The sequence below is a fragment of the Gorilla gorilla genome, chromosome 4 (assembly GCF_029281585.2).
Source record: "Gorilla gorilla gorilla isolate KB3781 chromosome 4, NHGRI_mGorGor1-v2.1_pri, whole genome shotgun sequence".
NCBI classification, from domain to species: Eukaryota; Metazoa; Chordata; class Mammalia; order Primates; family Hominidae; genus Gorilla; species Gorilla gorilla.
Window position 1 is genome coordinate 172,996,124 of NC_073228.2, and position 19,331 is coordinate 173,015,454.

Consider the following 19,331-nt stretch of genomic DNA (forward strand, 5'->3'; position numbering starts at 1 on the left):
GAACAAATATTTCAAGATTATTGATGTGGGTACATTTGCATCTTTCAGACAACTGAAGAATGTGTGTTTGGGTTCTGCTCACCTCAAAAGGTTGTTATTTTTCTATATACAATGCAGTATTTCCCTGATATTTAATTCCATGGATAGTTTCTAACTCCAGATAAAGAGAATGAAGAATGGTATGGGTGAAGGCTGGCTTCTGGTTCTCGTTCTTAACAAAGAGATGACTATTTGAGTACCCTTGGTGATGCCACAAAACCCTGCCTAGTCTGGCCAACCCCACCACAGGTCACAGGGTGCTGAGAGCAGCACTGATTTTATGCAGAAAGGGCTCAGCTGTCACAGTTTCAACTCCGCAGGTGGGTCCCAGCCAAGGAAGTCTGAGAAAGAGCAAGGTGGAAAGAAGCCCATACTTATACCCTCCGGGCTCAGGTTAGACATTTCTGGGTTCTATATTCAGCATCCCAACCACCAGAACATTGGAGTGACACACACAGTAGGCGTTCAACAATACTTTAGTTGTCCCTGGACACACACTTCTCTTCCTAGAAATGGGGCAGGAATGTTAACAACAGGGAATTGACTGAGTCCCAAGTATTAGCTGGGTGTTTGTTTTATTTTTCCATTTTCCTCACTCACTACTTTCATATGAAGTAAAGAGAGTACACTGATGTATGAAGGCTTTCAGCTGTATGTGCGAGGAGGTGAGCTTGTCTTGCCATCAGCTGTTCAATGTACCACCACGGCCAAGATTTAGGAGGTTTTTCTGAAGCCTTTACACATACAACCCTTTCTCCCTACATGCCTCCTTTCTTGCAGTGAGGGATTCAGCTGGTCCCAGATTTCACCATTATCTCTAATGGTCCAGCGCTGTTCAACAAAGGTTGGTCTGATTTCCTTAAAGGATGGCTTTTCTCACTCTGGTCCATGGCATGACTCTAGGATGACACAAACATCTTCAGAAAACCATCTTGGAAGGCCCACCAAGTAAACCAGCAAAAGCCCTTACCTTCAAACCAAAGAAAATACTAAATCCATGAAATCACTTAAGCCACCCTTCCAAAGAGAAGGAGATTCAAAATGTTTTATGCAGCAACCTATAAGAAACTCATTTTGTGGGATGTTTCACATTCCAGCCCATGGTTTATTCCCCCATATATCCCTTCCAGTAATATCAACCAGATGTGGCAAAGAAGTCTGTGCAGAATTGTAAAAATTACAAGCATATTCTGTAATTCCAAAGCATTGTAAAGTCACAGCTTGGTTTTCTTTCCTTCTTAAAAAAAATTTAAAAACAATTTCCAAGCTGGCAGAATGTACTTCTCAGTACAAGTATTGCCTGATCACTTTAGAAAACTCTTCTGCTGACCCACAGGGCTGAAGAGACTAAAATGTAAAATCCAACTCTACCTTTGATAAATCGTAGGGAATTTAGAAAGGTCTACTTGCTAGCATGTATTTAGGTCTATAAATCTTTTTCTTTCAATGTTTCAAGTATTAATATCCTAGATCTCAGATAGGAGCATGTGCTTATATATACTCATATGAGCTTATAAGTTCAAAATACTGAACCATGAAAGCTTCATACATTTATGATTGTTATCTCTCTCTCATTCAAGATGTGTTTCTGCATAGAAAGCACATCATGAGGTAGGGAAAATACTCACAGGAGTTAGAGGGTGAGAAAGTCAGAGAGACCTGGGTTCATTTCTGGTGAGTGAGCGAAACTCAAGCCCAGTTTCCTCATCAGTGTAGCAAGCATAAAAACACCTTTCATGCAGGATTCTTGGGAGGACTGAAGGAGTTGGCATTAACATAAGGTACCTAGCACACATTAGGTGCTCAAAAGATGTTTGGTTCCTTCCTTCAAAATATATAAAATAACAGGGGCTATATGAGATCGATGTTTCTTAAAGTATGCCCCTAAGTGACAAACAACAAGATCACCTAGGGTGCCTATTTACAAAGTCAAATCCCCCGGTCCATTCCAAATCTAATGAACCAGACTTCCCGGGTGTGTGGCCTGGGATACAGCATTTTAACCATCCTTTCAAGATATTTGTTTCTATATGCTGTTTGAAAACCAACCATAGCCTAGGTCTTTGCTCTGCTGTGGTGCTAGGCCAGCACGATCACTTCAGAATATGTTAGAAATGCAGATTCTTAGGTCGTGTTCCAGATTTACACAATCAGAATCCACATTTTAACAAGATCCTTAGGTGTTCAGATACATACTAAAGTTTGAGAAGCACTGGTCTAGATTGCTATTCCTAGCTCAAAAATTCTGTAATGCAAGAATCTACAAGGCAATTTAAATGTTGGCTTTGTTATCAACTCTGTGGCAAGTCCACAGGCTTCTATGCTCAGCCGGACACATCCTATCGGAGGAGAGAGACGACACCTCCCAGGCCTTCATCCCTGGCTCTGGCTTCAGGTACTACAGAGAGAATGACACAGCACCCACCATAATCCATTCTCTGTCCACACACAGATCAAAGCAAAACCTGTCTTCAAAAGCATCACAAACTCTGGAATTGATGACATGTGCCATAAAACAAACACAAGGCTGGCCTCACTGCAGTGTTCAGCGTTTGGGGGAACAGGGAGAAAAATCAGGAAATTGGGACTCAGTTTGCAGGGACATTTTCCATGAGCTTTGGGTGGTTGTGTCCCTGAAAAACGTGACCCCATGTATGAGATGGTGAGGCTGGTCTTGCCGTCCCCCGGCCTCTGAAATCTGTGTCAGTGCAAAAGGGAGCAGGTCTCTGCATCCAGCTTCAGGCAGGTGGGCAGTCTCTGAAGCCCCACACCAGCCTGATGGATTGGTTTTTCTGTTGTGCTATTATCATTTCACCACATCAGATAATAACTCCACTGGAAAATTGGGTAGTATGGTTTTTGTTTTCTCCACTGGTTTTTCACTTTTATAGCACTGTTTCACATCAATGCAGAGTTTTATAGGGACACATATTGCATGTAGTTATGTTTTAAAGTTTAGTGCCGAATTGGAAGACTAAGGTGGCTGCAAACGGCTCTGTGAGTAGCAGAAAGCACTACCTAGAGGTACAGGGCTCCAGTCATTCAACAACTCTGAGCTCTTTTAGGGCTTCATAGAGATAAAGGAGCTAGCATTTACTAAATTCCTAACTAGGCGCCCGGCACTTTAGTTACTAACTTCTCAAAAGTACAGTACAGGAATCATGGCTAGGAATGTGGGCTCTGGTGTCAGGCAAGCTTGAGTTTCAACTTTGGCTCAGCCAGTTCCTGGCTCTGTGACCTTGAGCAAGCTGTCTAAATCTCTAGGCCTCTGTTTCTGTATCTCTAAAATGGGGATAATGTATCTACCTCTGAAATCTGAGAGGAAGTGACAGAATATAAGTGAAGCACTTTGCAGAGGACCTGCCCCTAGTAAATACACCACACACATTTGGGAACTGATCAAGGCTGAAATGCCCCTGACCCTCCCTCCCCGAAATGCTTATGTTGAAACCCTAATCCCAATACCTCAGAATATAACCATATTGGAGATCAGGTTGTTAAAGTGCTGATCAGGTTAAAATGAGGCCATTAGGGTGGAGCCCTAATCCAACATAACTGGTGTCCTCATAAGAAGAGGAGGAGACACCAGGGGTTTGCTACCACAGAGGCACAACCACGTGAGGAGGCAGCAGGGAAGGTGGCTATCTGCAAGCCAAGGAGAGAGGCACCAGGAGGAACTAATCCAGCCAGCATCTTGATCTTGGACTTCTGTCCTCCAGAACTGTGAGAAAATACATTTCTGTAGTTTAAGCCACTCGGTGTGTGGTATTTTGTGATGGTAGCTGAGCAAGCTATTATAGGAACTATGATTAGCATTCCTATTGTGTAGGTAACCAACACAAGACTGAAAAAGGTGAGGTCACTTGCCCAGGGTCACCAGAAGGTGGAATTCAAACCCAGGTCTGTCTGGTTCCCAACTTTCTGATCCTTGCTCTAATACTGGACTGCCTCAAAGAAACATGAGATCATGGTTCTGAATGCAGCTCCCAATTTGTGTGGGCTTGGAGCATGTATACACGACACCTGTGATAAAAGCAGAAAATGGTGAATATGAAGAGGCGGCGCAGGCTAGCCGAGATGAGAGTTCAGAGGAGGACTCAGCCCTGGGAAGCAAGTTCCCTGGAAGCTGGAGTCTAGCAGCCTTGAACTTTTTGGTGGGGAATCTGCTCCACCATGATAACAGCGCCAGTGACTTGGGGCTAAGTTGGTTGGCCACATTGCATATAGTTGTCGGGTGCCTGGGGATTAACTTTCCAAGTCACTTGCAACTCCACTGCCCAAGTGAATGACAGCAGGTTTAGCCTCAGTGGCATTTTTTTTTTTAAAGCTGTCAAATACCTCGTATAACTGAATGGAGAATAAATAAGTCCTCCATCTGGCTGCGAGTACAACTGCTTATGCAGCTATAGGTTTTTTTTGTTTTGTTTTGTTTTGTTTTTTTGAGACGGAGTCTCACTTTGTCACCAGGCTGGAGTGCAGTGGCATGATCTCAGCTTACTTCAACCTCTGCCTCCCGGGTTCAAGCGATTCTCCTGCCTCAGCCTCTGAGTAGCTGTGACTACATGCATGCACCACCACACCCTGCTAATTTTTGTGTTTTTAGTAGAGACAGGGTTTCACCATGTTGGCCAGGATGGTCTCTATCTCTTGACCTCGTCATCCGCCCACCTTGGCCTCCCAAAGTGCTGGGATTACAGGTGTGAGCCACTGCGGCCAGCAGCAGCTATAAGTTTTAAACCATTACCAAATATGGAACACACTATTTGAACCTGAATCTGGGATAGGTGGGCCAAAAGAAGCCCGTTGGTCTGCTCATCCTTATAGGGCAAGGATAAACTTTTTTCTTTTCTTTTTCTTTCCTTTTTTTTTTTTTTTTTGAGACAGAGTCTCGCTCTGCCATCCAAGCTAGAGTGCAGTGGCACAATCTCGGCTAACTGCAACCTCCACCTCCTGGGATCAGTGATTTTTGTGCCTTAGTCTCCGGAATAGCTGGGATGACAGGCGTGCACCACCATGCCTGGCTAATTTTTGTATTTTTTAGTAGAGATGGGGTTTCACCACATTGGCCAGGTTTGTCTCAAACTCCTGGCTTCAAGTGATTGGCCCGCCTCGGCTTCCCAAAGTGTTGGGATTACAGGCGTCAGCCACCGCTCCCAGCTGCAACGATAAATTCTTTAAAAAAAAAAAAAAAAAAAAAAAAGTTGTGAACCCATGTGTCCCTCGCCACTCACCCTCTGCCCCGCCGCAAGCTCTCACATCTGGTAAAATACAGAGGGTGTATTTTGTTTGTTTGAGATGGGGTCTCACTCTGTCGCCCAAGCTGGAGTGCAGTGGTGTGATCTCAGCTCACTGCAACCTCCGTCTCCAGGGCTCAAGCGATCCCCGCACCTCAGCCTCCCAAGTAGCTGGGACCACAGGTGCAGGCCATCATGCCTAGCTATATTTTTGTATTTTTGGTAGAGGTGGGGTTTCACCATGTTACCCAGGCTGGTCTCGAAATCCTGAGCTCAGGCAATCCGACTGCCTTGGCCTCCCAAACTGCTGAGATAACAGGCATGAGCCACTGTGCCCAGCCACGCAGAGGATTTTAATCACTGTCTGCATCTTGCCTTCTGCTCCTTCTAAAGAATTTCTGGCAATATTAACCAGTCAGCCTTTAAATAACCAGAAATCCTTCATTGTCTCTCCCATGAGTAGGTTAAAGAAAAACCTGGAAGAGGATGGCAAAGGGAGAAATTAATAGCCCATAGGCCATGCAAGATCATGCTCCATCCTGTCCTCTCTAGATGAAGCCCAGAGAGGCCAAGTAACATGCCCAGGGCCACACAGCTTACAGGTAGAAGAGCCAGCATGACGACTCAGGTCTTCCCACTCCAAGTGCAGTGTTCATCCAACCCTCCTCTAATTTGGAGACTGGACTCCTTCCCTAGGTGCTACAAAGTTTATACCACAGAGCCCAAAGCCCCAGCATATGCACTACTCTCATCAGCTGACCAGCCAAGGTCAGCCGTGGCCATCTTCCATGGAGCATTTACTACGTGCTTTGTTCAATGCCAATTATTTTCCCCCAGATAATTCCCATTTATCCTCACAACAACATGGAGAGGTCAGTTCTACCATTGTCTATGTTACTGATAAGAACCTGAGACAAGAGAAGTTAAGTAACTTGCCAAAGGTTTCAGGATACACAGTGGGCAGCCCCTTAACCCTTTCACTTGACTACCTCCTCCTGTCCTCTGCTCTGGGTCAGGTGCTGCAGGAGCCTAGAAAGAACAGAAGCCCAGTCTCCACACTTGACCATGATCTACGTCAGGATGGCAGGGGGCAAATATTTATTGAGTGACCCAAGCATCGTAGAGACCTCACTGGGCATTTTGCGGACCACAGCAATATAAGTTCAGGGAACTTCCAAGATCTGGGATTCTATAGCTCATGTTCTGTGTGTTTGAACACAGAATAAGAGGACAGATACCCCACTAATACACACATGAGTCGGATGGCACTGGCTCTGAGGATGGGTGCACGGAGGGTAGCCAGCAAAATCCTAAGGGAATCCCTTGGATATATGACAGGTCCATCACCAATCCTTTTGAGCATAACTTCAGCTGCCCATGGTAATTAGCATGGCAGTGTGGTATGGTAGAAAACATAAGGACTTGGCAGAGACACAGATGTGTACTGAGTCCCAGTTCCATTGCATCCTAGTTATACAACTATGGGTAAGTTAGATACCCCTAAGCTTTAGAAATAGATTTAATGATTCTCTTCGCATGATTGTTGTGATGGTTAAGTCTAAGCATTGAGGCAAAGTGCCCAGTACAGTACTGCTTCTTAGATAGATGGGATATATATATATATGCAGTAATCTAAACTTTGAGCTTTAATTTCCTCCTCTATAAAATAAGAGCATTGATTGAGGCTTAGGCAGGGAACTCCCAGTAGAGACAAATGCAGACTCTGGAGTCAGGTTTACCCAAATGTGATCCGAATGTGAATCCTGGTTCTGCCGCTAAGTAGTTGTATGATATTGTTCAAATTCTTTAACCTTTCTGCACTTGTTTCACACCTATAGAACAGTACTAACCATAGTACCTATCCCACAGAGTTGTTAGGAGAATTAAATGAGTTAATAGACACGAAGTGCTCAGAACAGCACCTGGCACTCAACGTGTTTGCTAGCGCTATTATCTATCTGAAAGTGCTATTGTAAGGATCCAAAGTACTCAAAGCGCAGGGAACTGCATACAGTGGATGCTCAATACACTAGCAGACATCTGTTGTTTTTACATTTCACATCCCCTCTTCTGTCTTCCGATAACAAAATTACTCTCTATTATGGGGAACCCATTCTCTAAGCAAGTGGGATGAACACAGCTTGATAATCAGAGGACACCATCTCATCAGCAACATTGATTGGCTGGGACATGGGCATATATGACCAAGCATTGATTGGCTGGGACATGGGCATATATGACCAAGCTAAGTAATCAGTGTCTACCCTCAGTTCTTTCTGACAGGAACATTGACCAAGGCCCTCTTCACCAGGATCTCTGAATTAGTGCATTTTGAGTCTTTTGCATTAGCTCACAAACAAGTCCACGGTTCCAAGGGAGTGAAGGAGCAAGATGAAGACTTAATGACATCACCAAGCCCCTGGATCCAGCTGTTCCTGAAGCCATTCATAACTACCACTGCTCTTCTCAGTTATGTGAATCAATATATTGCCTCTTTGGGCTAAACTAACTTTAGTCACTAAACTAACTTCTGTCACTTGCTAGTGAGTGGTGTTATAGTCCCAGCATAGGTTCTAATAAATATTATTTCCCTTTTCATTACTATTCAAAGCCTGTTTTTATTACATGACTATAGACTTTCCAAGAGATATTCTTCAGATAAACACGAAATATTAAGTAGTTTTGCCTATAAGACTAATAAAAAAGTAGTATCAAGAATTGTTTATCCCACATGGCATACTCTGGTGTAGCCACCCACATAGAATCCACATTTAGCATGAAAAATGCCTCACTGTGTCTATTGAGATGCAGTGCTCTTTCAAAACAGAGCCAGTGGCATATGTATACACACTCATGATTGCACAGCTATTGATTTCTAATTTGTACCCTGCTTACTTCCAAAAAGGCTCTGGAGTGGCTGACAAAATAAGACAATGACACAAGAGGGCCATTAAGAAAAATCAAAGATCAAGCCCAGAGAGAAAAAGGGATTGCTGATTATAGCCCAAACTTGGGTTAATATAGCTGCTTCAGTAAAAAAATTTATATTTAGCTCTCAGCTTTTTGGCAGCCATTCAAAGTGTGTCATAATAGGGCACATAGAGAACTGGGCATCCTTCATGTCTACAGCTCAACACCCAGAACAGAGGCCATGCTGGAACAGACACCCAGGGAAAACCTTACTGAATGCGTGAGTGAATGAATAAATGAATGAATAGTGGATAAAAGAATCAAAGCTCACCAAGGGCACTGTTTATATCTTTAGACCTATATCATTCATTTATTCGTCTACCCATTCAACCATCACTGACGGAGTGCCTATGTGTGCCGAGCTATGCCCGGACACGGACCCAGCAAGGGATGGATACCAAAATGAGTCAAATACCATTCCTGCCTTCCCAGCTGCAGCTCTCTGACTTGAAGCAAAAGCTCAGGGTAATTTACCTCAATGCTTATTGCAACTCCTAGTCTCTTCATGCCTCCCAGAGAAAGGAGATCAGAAACTGAGGTTGTAAAGACAGGAATTGTAGGAGTAATAACAGTTGCCTTGGTGCTTACACTTATACAGCACTTTACAAAACACAAGTACAACATGATCTCATTGAATACTTACAGTTCCTCTACAAGGTAGGTAAAAGGGAGGAGAGGGTATCTCCCTTTACTGATGATATTTAGATACCGAAGGAAAAGTGACTCTCTCAAGCTCTCTCAGGACGTGGCAGAGGACATAACTCATAGGTTCCCCATGCCCACGTGCCTGGCTCCCAGAATCTCAGAGACCTGTTATCACCACTTGAAATTCCTACTTTGCCTGGATCAAGACCAACTCTGCAAAAAATGGCCATCACCTGATAGCCATGGGAAGGTTTCTGTGAGCAAGAACCAGCCCACCTGACATCCTGCAGCAGCTGGGATGCTCAGACCCCACCCACATAAAGTCATCCAGCTTTCCAGCCTCCCAGGTACCTTCCCTTTGCCTTTAAACTGATGCTTATGTCTCAGATGAATAGTATATACTCTGCTGTAGTACTTAGCTAACAGCAGGTTGAAAGGTGCAATGCAGTACTGGGTGGAGAGATGGTGATTACGTGAGCATCTAAGGGCAGGGCTATGAAAGGCAGGGGATGTTACAAACCAGGGTGGTTTCTGGTATGCCCATTTGGCATAGTTTATCCAGCTCTTCTGGACCCCCGGGCTGCTGAACAGCATTTCCTCTGCCCCCATGCCCATCCAGGCAGACCCAGACTGGAAGAGTAAAAAGGAGGGTATAGCCTTTCCTACATTTAGCAAAGTCAGCTAGGGTGACTGAGCCAGAGAAATGGGGCACACAGCAAGAGGAGACCTGACAAAGTGCAGGTGTGTCCTAGAGAAGGCAAGCGAGACCACTGCATGATTGGAATACCAGCCAACCCTTGCCTGTTCTTGTTCCAGCAAAGTGCCCTTTTAAAATAAATTTATGTATATAGTCTCTGTGTGTGTGTGTGTGTGTGTAGACATATATAAATATATATTCCTAATTCAGAACTCATTCGTAAGTGCACACACTGACATGTGTTTCATGTTTCCCAATTTATCCCAGAGCCTATATGCAGTGTTTGGCTGCACAAGTAGGCATTAAATGCAACCACTGGGAATGAGAATGGTGGCCACAACGTTGGAGCCTCCCTGCAATGTTAAAGCCTTCCCAGCCAGGCTGTAAATCTTGCTACTTGACTGCAAAGCCATCCAGGACCGTGTCGCTTCATTCAGAAAGGTGTACCTTAGGCGATTCAGTACACCCCATGAACTGAGTCACTGCCAGCATGATTTCAGGTTCACTGTCGATAATTTAATTAGCACTTGCCTGACATCTACAATACATGAATCACAGTCTCCACCCTCACCTGCAACTCCAGCTCCTGGGCTTCCAAATTCTCCCACTGAATAAATAGAAGTATCTCCAACTCTCCCCTCTCCTCATTTTACCCTGGACCTCTGAAGAGAATAAAGCAAAATTCAACACATTTCTTCCTTTTCCCACAAAATCATAAACCCCCAGACCCAGGGTTCCTAGACTGGCAGCGCTAGGAAGTGGGAAAAAGGCAGGAGCTGCTTCAACCAGCAAGGTGATGAGGTTGCCGTGTTCGGTCCAAACCGTTGCCTTCTGAGACCACTGACAGTCTCGTGTGAATAAACCTATCCCAACCCCACCTCAGGGAATTTCCCTGAAGTAAGTTCAGACCCACAATAAATGGAAGCATCGCCTCCCTCCTTGCAAGGCAATGATGGACTACCACACATCACTAGTCCTCACTGGTCACGCAAGCCGCTGATGTCTGAGAGAAGGAGCAAGAAGTCAGGCCTGGAAGTGTTTGTTGGGGGTAGACGTCATGTCAAAGCCCTGCTCCAAGTCTGTATGTCAGGGCCTAACTGCCAAGCTCCACACGGCACGGCGCTCCACAAACCACATCCTCCACATCACCAAAGCCAGGCAAGGCACAAGGTAGAGAACACAAGGCAACTCTACTCACAGTCTGGTGAGCTTCGGCGTGCTCTGGAAAAGCAATTCTGGAAGGACTTGCAGCTTATTCTTGTTCAGGCGCCTAAAGAGGAAAGAGAATGGAAGGATGTCAAGGGGACATTAAACCAGATCAAATGTATTCAGATACCACTTTAATCAATCAGTCAATCAATCAATAGGCATTAAGAGACTCTCTACGTCTTTCAGTATGGGCTGCTCAACACATGTAAGGTATATTCCCTCTTGGCGGGGCTTAGAGTCAGGTTGGGAATGCAAAGCAAAAGTCAGTCAAAAGTAAAAACACAGCACATGCGCTGTGCTGCCACACCTCCATCAGTCTTGGAGAGACATCACTAATGGATCACAATATTCCTTCCCATGGACCCCAGACAAGACTTTTGAACTTTTCTCACCATGAGCTCCGTGTAGCTATTACTGAGTGATGAAACTGGCATGTGAAATATACACCTAAAAACATAAATGGGCCAGGCACGGTGGCTCACGCCTGTAATCCCAGTACTTTGAGAGGCTGAGGCAGGCAGATCATGAGGTCAAGAGATCGAGACCATCATTGGGCAACATGGTGAAACCCTGTTTCTAATAAAAATACAAAAAAATTAGCTGGGCGTTGTGCTGCATGCCTGTAGTCCCAGCTACTTGGGAGGCTGAGGCAGGAGAATTGCTTGAACCCAGGAGGCAGAGGTTGCAGTGAGCTGAGATCGTGCCACTGCACTCCAGCCTGGCGACAGAGCAAGACTCTGTCTCAAAAAAAAAAAAAAAAAAAAAGAAGAAAAAGAAACCTTAAATGAAATATCAGAGGAAATATTCAGGATCCTAAACAGTGATCGTGGGAGCAGATAGTAGTTGCTTCAGGAACAAAGAAGAGGGCATGGCAGATCACCTTGGATTGAGGAACAAAATGGAATTCTGGCCATCTTGGCTCTGTGGACCACAGTAGGGTTCCATTGTGAGTTTTGTGGGTCCTTGGCAATTTTGCTTTTGTAGGCTGCTTTCTCCATCAAAAATTTTTTTAATATTACATTTTATAACTATGTCGGTATAAATGCAAATATATTATTACATAACATTTCTACCCAAAAGTTCATTTTTGTCTTCCAATATTAGAAGAAATTAAAACATTTTCATGGGCCCCTAACAGTACTGTAGACCCTTATCACCATCCCTGGAGGTGGAGAAGTAGGCCCTGGGTCAGGGACCAAGGTCTGGGCATGAGGTGTGGCTTGTGGCAAAATCTGCCCAGTAGGGATGGCTCACATTGGATGTTGGCCAACAGAGCCAGTTTCTCTTAAGCGTGGTCAATGCTAAACACCCACACAAAGGCTACCTGAGTTTTTAAGTGACACAGAGCCATCATTATGACCTCCATGAAGGCTGCTTTCTTCGGAGCACTGGGCCAAGAGAGACACCCTGCTGCATGCTAGCCCCATGTCCCTCTGCCCTAGTGAGTTGACACAGCCTAGCAAGGGAAACAGGAAGCCACCCAAACCATGATTAAAGCATACACCCCACAGTCCCCAGAATCTTTCAGAGCCAAAGAGCAGTTCATAGCCTGGATGAATTTTTCTACTTCGAGTGAATTGAGTATGGCCTATTACATGATGTAACTATATGATCCCCATCTGAGAGCTAAAACAAACTAAGGAATAGAAAAGGTGAGCTCCCTAGCTCCTGGCCTCAAAGCCCTGGCCCCCTTCCCCTGCCACCAAGCAGACATGCTTTCCTATTTGGGATTTTGCTCCCATTTCCCCCCTTTCTTCCTAGGTCTATGGACAACAACTTTGGAGGGATGAGTGACTAGAAGGAGGTCAAGCAGGACAAAGCATGTGATAGAGAAGCATTGAAGACTTCATATAATAAGCCCACTGTCAAGAGGGTGCTACTTCAGCCTGACAGCCATGCAGCGAGTGGGTAAGCATTGGGCAGGGATGCCATCCACGAGACTCCTGATGAGGAGGAGGCAAGGAGGAAAGGCTGGAAAGTTGGATAAGATAAGCTCTAATTCCCTGGCCACCACTGGGGCTGACTCTTGTTTTGTTTTGTTTGAGACGGAGTCTCGCTATGTTGCCCAGGCTGGAGTGCAATGGTGCAATCTCGGCTCGCTGCAACCTCCACCTCCCAGGTTCAAGTGATTCCCCCACCTCAGCCTACCGAGTAGCTGAGATTACAGGTACGCACCACCATGCCTGGCTAATTTTTGTATTTTTAGTAGAGACGGTTTTCACCATGTTGGCCCGACTGTTCTCAAACTTCTGACCTCAAGTGATCTGCCCGCCTCAGCCTCCCAAAGTGCTGGAATTACAGGAGTGAGTCACCGTGCCCAGCTGAGGGCAGCCTGACTCTTACCCCAGTGCTTTTTATTTTTTAAAAATTGCAGTAAAATCACATATCATGAGATTTATCTTCTTAGCAATAAAAAAACTGTACACTAAAAGTGTAGTTAGTTCAGTAGCGTTGAGTATATTCACATCATTGAACAACTAATCTCCAGAACTTTTTCATCTTGCAAAACCGAAATTCTGTCCCTGTTGAACAACAATTCCCCATCTCTCCTTCTCCCAGCCCCTGGCAATCACCGTTCCACTGTCTGTCTCTGATTTTGCCTGGTGCTCTTTGACCACTGCCAGTATCTGCTTTTTGTGTGTTCCCATCACTAAAGTAGAAAAAAAAAAGTGGGGGACTCCAGGAAGAGGAGGATGAGGCAACATCTATTTTTATGTTTTGAGTAGTTCCCATGTACTCAGCGATAACAGGTGGAAGCCGTTGGAACTGGAGAAGGCTTGATTTGATGTATGTGGGATTCACCAGGGCTGGGCACAGGTCTGGCTATATTGTGCTCTTGCTGTGGGATCTGAGGCAAGCTATCTAGCCCTTTGGACCTCAGTTTCGGATCTGCAAAATGGGTTACAGTGAGTCGTAAATGACACAGTGTCTACGCAAGCGTTAAGCACTGCAATAAGAGCATGGCAACAGTGATGATAATGGTATGGATTGAGTTCTACATGCATGTCAAACGCCATGCCACGTGCTACACAGGCAGGATCATAACTGCAGCAGTGCTCATGGTAGGTGTCATTATTAATCCTGTCTCATACAGAATGAACCTGAAGCCTGGGGAGGTCAAGCCATCCCCAAGGCCACAGTGTCAGGAAGTGGTAGTCGCAGGATTTGCACCTAGTCGGTCAGACTCCAGAGCTCTAGTTCTGAACCACCATGTTACTCGAAGCCTTTCAATAAATAACAGCTCCCTCTCCCTTTCCCTTTCTTAATTTTTCTGTTTCTTTTCATCCAGAGTTGCCACTTCCTCCAACCCATCCAAGGCAACGAACCACCCTGTGTACATTGCCTTCCCTGGAAAGGAACTCTCTTGGAGGTCCCCAAGGCAAGAACTGAGTCTCTATGTGGGTCTGTCTGGAACCACCCTCTACTGTCACAACTGTACAAAGTCTTTTAAGAGTTATATTCAGAGAACCAACACTCCATTCCAGGCAAAAATCCTAAAACCCAGCTTGCTGCTGTCTGCAGTGAGTAGGGTGTTCGGTTTGCTGAAAACCCTAAACCAGAGTTGAAGCTAAAAATAAAACCAGCTTGGCTCCAAGGCTCCTGGAAGGGAAGGAATCATTTTCAGTTTTTTGCTGGTATTTGTGGCTGGACAAAAATAAAAATATAACTAAATTTAGCCAATTGTGTGCTGCCCACTGCTTCATAAACCCTGAATGAGGATTCTGGGACAGATGGGTGGGGCTCTGCTCCCAAAAGCCTTGGGACCTTTCCACTTAAGCTCGAGCAGGTCGTCTGCTGGTTCTCAATATCAGAAGGAGCTAGATACTGTATTTCCAGGTAACTCCAGGATTTACTCATATTTACTGAGTGAACAGCCGGGCCTGGAAAGTCTTCCTTGAAAAGATGATGAAGGCTCCAAGCTGCATAAGGTACACTTCCCATGTGGCTGCTGTGAAAGCAGCCCCTCAACAGGAAAATGAACAGAATGAGACATGCTGTTCTCCTGATAAACAGGTAAGTGCCGGGTGCAGACAGTGGCTATTGGCCATGGTACACTCATGCCATCTGCTGTTCTGTTACTCTGGGTCCAGAGGTGGAGATCTCCTGCCATAGTTCAAGCTGGAAGTAAATCCATGGTTACTGAATGGAGAACAGGACTGAATGGAACTCATATGAGGACAGAACTGAGGAAGTCAGCAAATGAGATGTGGGCCAGGGCAATGACAGGATAAGGCCTTCCTAGGTATTCCCTCTCCCACTAAGATCAAAACTCCTCAGCTTTCCTGATGCAACAATGGGGAGCATAAAGGTAAAAAAAAAAAAAACCAACTGCCTGCTGAGTTGCAAAGCCATACTTCTTTTCAGCCTGAATTGAGAAGCACTAAGAAATAGGCCCTTGTCTTTGTGGAACCACTAAAGGCCTTTCTAGATGTACCTGGGTGTAAGATATACATAGAAGTTTTTGCCACTTCATCGAACCCATCCATGTATCCATTCAACCATTCATCCATCCAACTGTTCATTTATCTGTACATCCAACTACCATCCATCTATCCATCAACCAACCCATCTACCCAAGCATTCACTCATCCATCCAACCACAATTTACCCATCCATCCATTCTTTCATTTCTCCAATTTTTCAATATGAACATACAAAAATGAATAAGATACAGTCCCTTCTTTTAAAAATGTCATATGCTAGTGAAGAAGACAGACCTGAAAACAAAAAATTGCCATGTTCTTGAAAGCGAAGGTGTCGTGGGAACACAGTGGAGCAGCAGCTAACCCAGTCCTTGTTAAAAGAAGGCTTCCCAAGGAAGATGGTTTTGAGTTTAGTTTTAAAGGATGACTAGAACTCTTTAGGAGACAGAGATGGAGACTTCTAGACTGAGAGAGCAGTATGTGCTCTATACTCCATGGGGGGCCAGGAGACAGGAGCATTTTGGAAGCAGGCTTGCATTGCTAGAACACAGAGGTGACCTGCGAACACAAGCAATGAAGGTGTACAACTAGGCAGCAGTCATACCACAAAGGGCCTTTTTATCCATAATAAAGAATTTGGGTTTGGCTTTTTACAGATAGTAAGAGGGAGCCAGAGAAAGGGTTTGAGCAAGGGAGTGATAATCTGGTTTGAATTTAAAAAAGTTCTCCTGGCTGGGCGCAGTGGCTCATGCCTGTAATCCCAGCACTTTGGGAGGCCAAGGTGGACAGATTATGAGGTCAGGAGCTCAAGACCAGCCTGGCCAACATGGTGAAACCCCACCTCTACTAAAAATATAAAAATTAGCTCGGCATGGGGATGCACATCTGTAATCCCAGCTACTCGGGAGGCTTAGGCAGGAGAATCGCTTGAACCCAGGAGGCAGAGGTTGTGGTGAGCTGAGATCACACCACTGCAAGCCAGCCTGGGGGACAGAGCAAGACTCCAACTCAAAAAACAAACAAACAAACAAACAAACTATACACACACACACACACACACACACACACACACACACACACACACATACATATACACATGTCTCCTGAGTAGCAGTAAGCCCAGTTTGGAGGAGGTTGAAATCGGAAGCAGGAAAACCAGTTAAAAGTGTTCTTGGGTAACTAGTGTCTCTGCGTGAAGACCTGGTTAAGGATAACAGTGTGGCTGAAGTGTAGGAGAGAGAAGTGAGGTATAATCGGCTGGGTTTTGTGACAGGATGTACGTGAGGATTCAGGGAGTTACAGGAGTGCAGGTATGAAAAGTCGCTCCAGGTGGGGTAACTGATCAGTCAAATTACCAATCCCTAATGAGAGGAATAGAGAAGGGAGGAACACTGTGCGGAAGGTGGTGTGTTTAGATTCAGGATTTCGGCAATGCTGAAATCTCTCAAATATGTTTTGACAACTAATAGCAGTAGCTAGTAATAATACTAAAACCATGAGCCAGGCATTGTACTGAGCACTTTACATGCGCTACCTCATTTAATCTCCATGGAAACGCTCAGAGGCCAGTGCTCTTAGCATCCCTATATTTAGGAAATACTGGCCTAAGAAGGTTAAGAACTTGCCCAAAGTCAAGCTTGACCAACGTGATAGTTGGTGGGACTTGAACCCAGGTGCCTGCTGCTAAGCCTGTGCTCTTACCTACTATGTGTAGTGAGAATTCTTAATTTAGCCCTTCATTATAAGCTGTCTTATCCTCTAAGTTTCAAGGACTAAGGGTGGGAAATACAACTAAAAAGTCCTTTGCGTCCCAACAGTAGCCAACTCAGCATCAGGCACACAAAGAACCTTCCAGAAGGGCCTGCTGAATTTCATGAATAAATCAAAAGGTAGGAAAGGCCAGCTAGGGGAGCCTGATGAATCAATAGCCCTGCTGGTCCGGGAAGTCACACTGTGTGAGGGTAAACAGGGCTCCCAGAGGGCCTGCCTACCTGAGTCTGTCTTCATCGTTCAGAAACTTCTTAGAGACTCAGGTTTCAGAGGTATCAACCTCACTGACAAGCAAGGTGAGCAGGGTGAAGGGATCACTACTTCCTCTCCCTAGGAAAGGGAAGGGGTGAGGGGCCACTAGGGCCTGGGCATGGCCCACTGCACATCAAATCCCCTCCTTTCCTCAGGGAGCTGTGGTCTGTCAGCTGCCCAATCAGGCCTGAGGGAGGAAGAAAGTCAAAGTGTGCTAACCCCTACAGGTCACCAGGACTGCTTGCTTTAGTAATGAACTCAATTGTTTCCCCTTCCCCAGGCAGCTTCTTAGGCAGCCTGAATTCTTTCTCCGTCTACTGGTACTTTCAGAAACACTCACATGTCTCAACAACAAGAACCCAAGCAGCTTTGTTATCTAGTGCAAAAGCTCCATGCCACCCCCAATGGAGAGAGGGAGAGGGACAATGCTTCCTGCCAGCTGCTGCTCCAGGCCAGCAAGCACCAGGGATGATGACTGCAGACTCTGGGCAAGGGCAGAACCAAACTTCACAGGCCTCAAACATCAGTTCAGAGACGACATCATCAACTATGAAGATGTACAGATGTCACTATAAATCAGGGGCAAAAAACTTGAACTCTGGAGAGTCAAAAGAGTAGAGATCCTTGATCTGGGGCTGTTCCCACTAGTTGTTTACTGTAGTCACTGAAGGCCTCTTACTTCCTTGGTTTCCTCACCTGTCTAACAGCCAATTCAGGCTTTTTTTTCCTGCTATGCAAATTTTCATAATGCAAACTGGATGTAATCTGAGCAATTCAGCAAAGAAGCTAATTTGTGATGGTTGTTGGTTTATACCAGTGTCATGATCAGGAATGGTCCCCATATGTGGGGCAGGAAAGCCTAATGGCTTACAGACTCAATACCCAGGGCCATTTTAGTTGAATGATGCTATTCTTTGCCTTTGAGGCTTCCCTTTTTTGGAGGGACAAGCAGCTTCATTGAGATATAATGGAGCTTCCTTATAGTAAGTGTGGACCAACCCACAATTTATTTTGATGGCTTAGCCGCAAGTTGACCTGAGATTTGTCTTCCATGGTATTCAGTATTTGATCAATGACATTTAGGCTGGCTTACACCAGTTTTGAAATCAGTTATTTTTTAGTTTGTAAGTCCTGAAAGTCCTAATAGCAATTAAAAACCCCTTTATTTTTGACATTTCTGTAGGAGAAAGAACTTTGTGGTCATACTTTAAAATTCTGATCCCTAAGCAGTTTTTTTTACCCTCACTGAAGATGTTTGCAAGAACCCTTTTAAAAAATAACCTAAAGATTATTTTAGGAACACAATTATTATGTAATAGCAAAACATGTACCTCATGGGATACCTGAGAGGGCTGAATGGTTTAACATCTGTAAAGGGCTTTGCAATGTTTCTCAAGGGCTCAATAAGTGGTAGCTGTTACAGCTACTGTTATTATCACTATAATTGTCCCTAGATGTCCCAAGAGGTTGGAAATTCAGGAGATTTATTTCTCCTTCATAGATGACTATATTGGTCAGCAAGGCCATAACAAATGAACTCCAAAATCTCAGTGGGTTAACACAATAAACACTTATTCCACACTCACGTAAAGGGCTTGTTCCATGTGTTATGATACCTTAGAGAACATGTGGCCTCCAAGGCTGCTGTGCCAGGGGAAGAGAAGGAAGGAGGAAGTACATCAGCTCTTAACTCCCTTGACCCAGCAGTGACTCATACCACTTCTCACATGATTGGCCAGAACTAGTCACATGGCACAAACCTAGCTGCAAAGGAAGCTGGGAAATCTACAGGAACACTTGGATATTTTGTTGAGGACTATCTTAACCACCAGTATGCCTTAAGCATCAAAACAGCACAGATCTCTTTGTCAGCCAGGTGCAGTGGCTCATGCCTACAGTCCTAGCACTTTGGGAGGCCAAAGCGGGAGGATTGCTTGAGTCCAGAAGTTTGAGAGCAGCCTGGGAAATATAGTGAAACCTCATCTCTACAAAAAATCCAAAGAATTAGCTGAGCATGGTGCCACACACCTATAGTCACAGCTACTCAGGAGGCTGGGTGGGAGGATTGCTTAAGCTTGGGAGGTGGAGGTG

General features: G+C 45.0%; 1 protein-coding gene across 1 annotated transcript in view; it reads right to left on the minus strand.

Moving 5' to 3' along the window:
- Window positions 1–19,331, minus strand: part of SLIT3 (slit guidance ligand 3) — a 636,316-nt gene that overhangs the window by 517,718 nt on the left and 99,267 nt on the right. Inside the window, exon 4 of the mRNA XM_019028107.3 lies at window positions 10,784–10,855. Within this exon, the coding sequence (XP_018883652.3) occupies window positions 10,784–10,855 (72 nt within the window). The remainder of the gene's footprint in view (window positions 1–10,783; window positions 10,856–19,331) is intronic.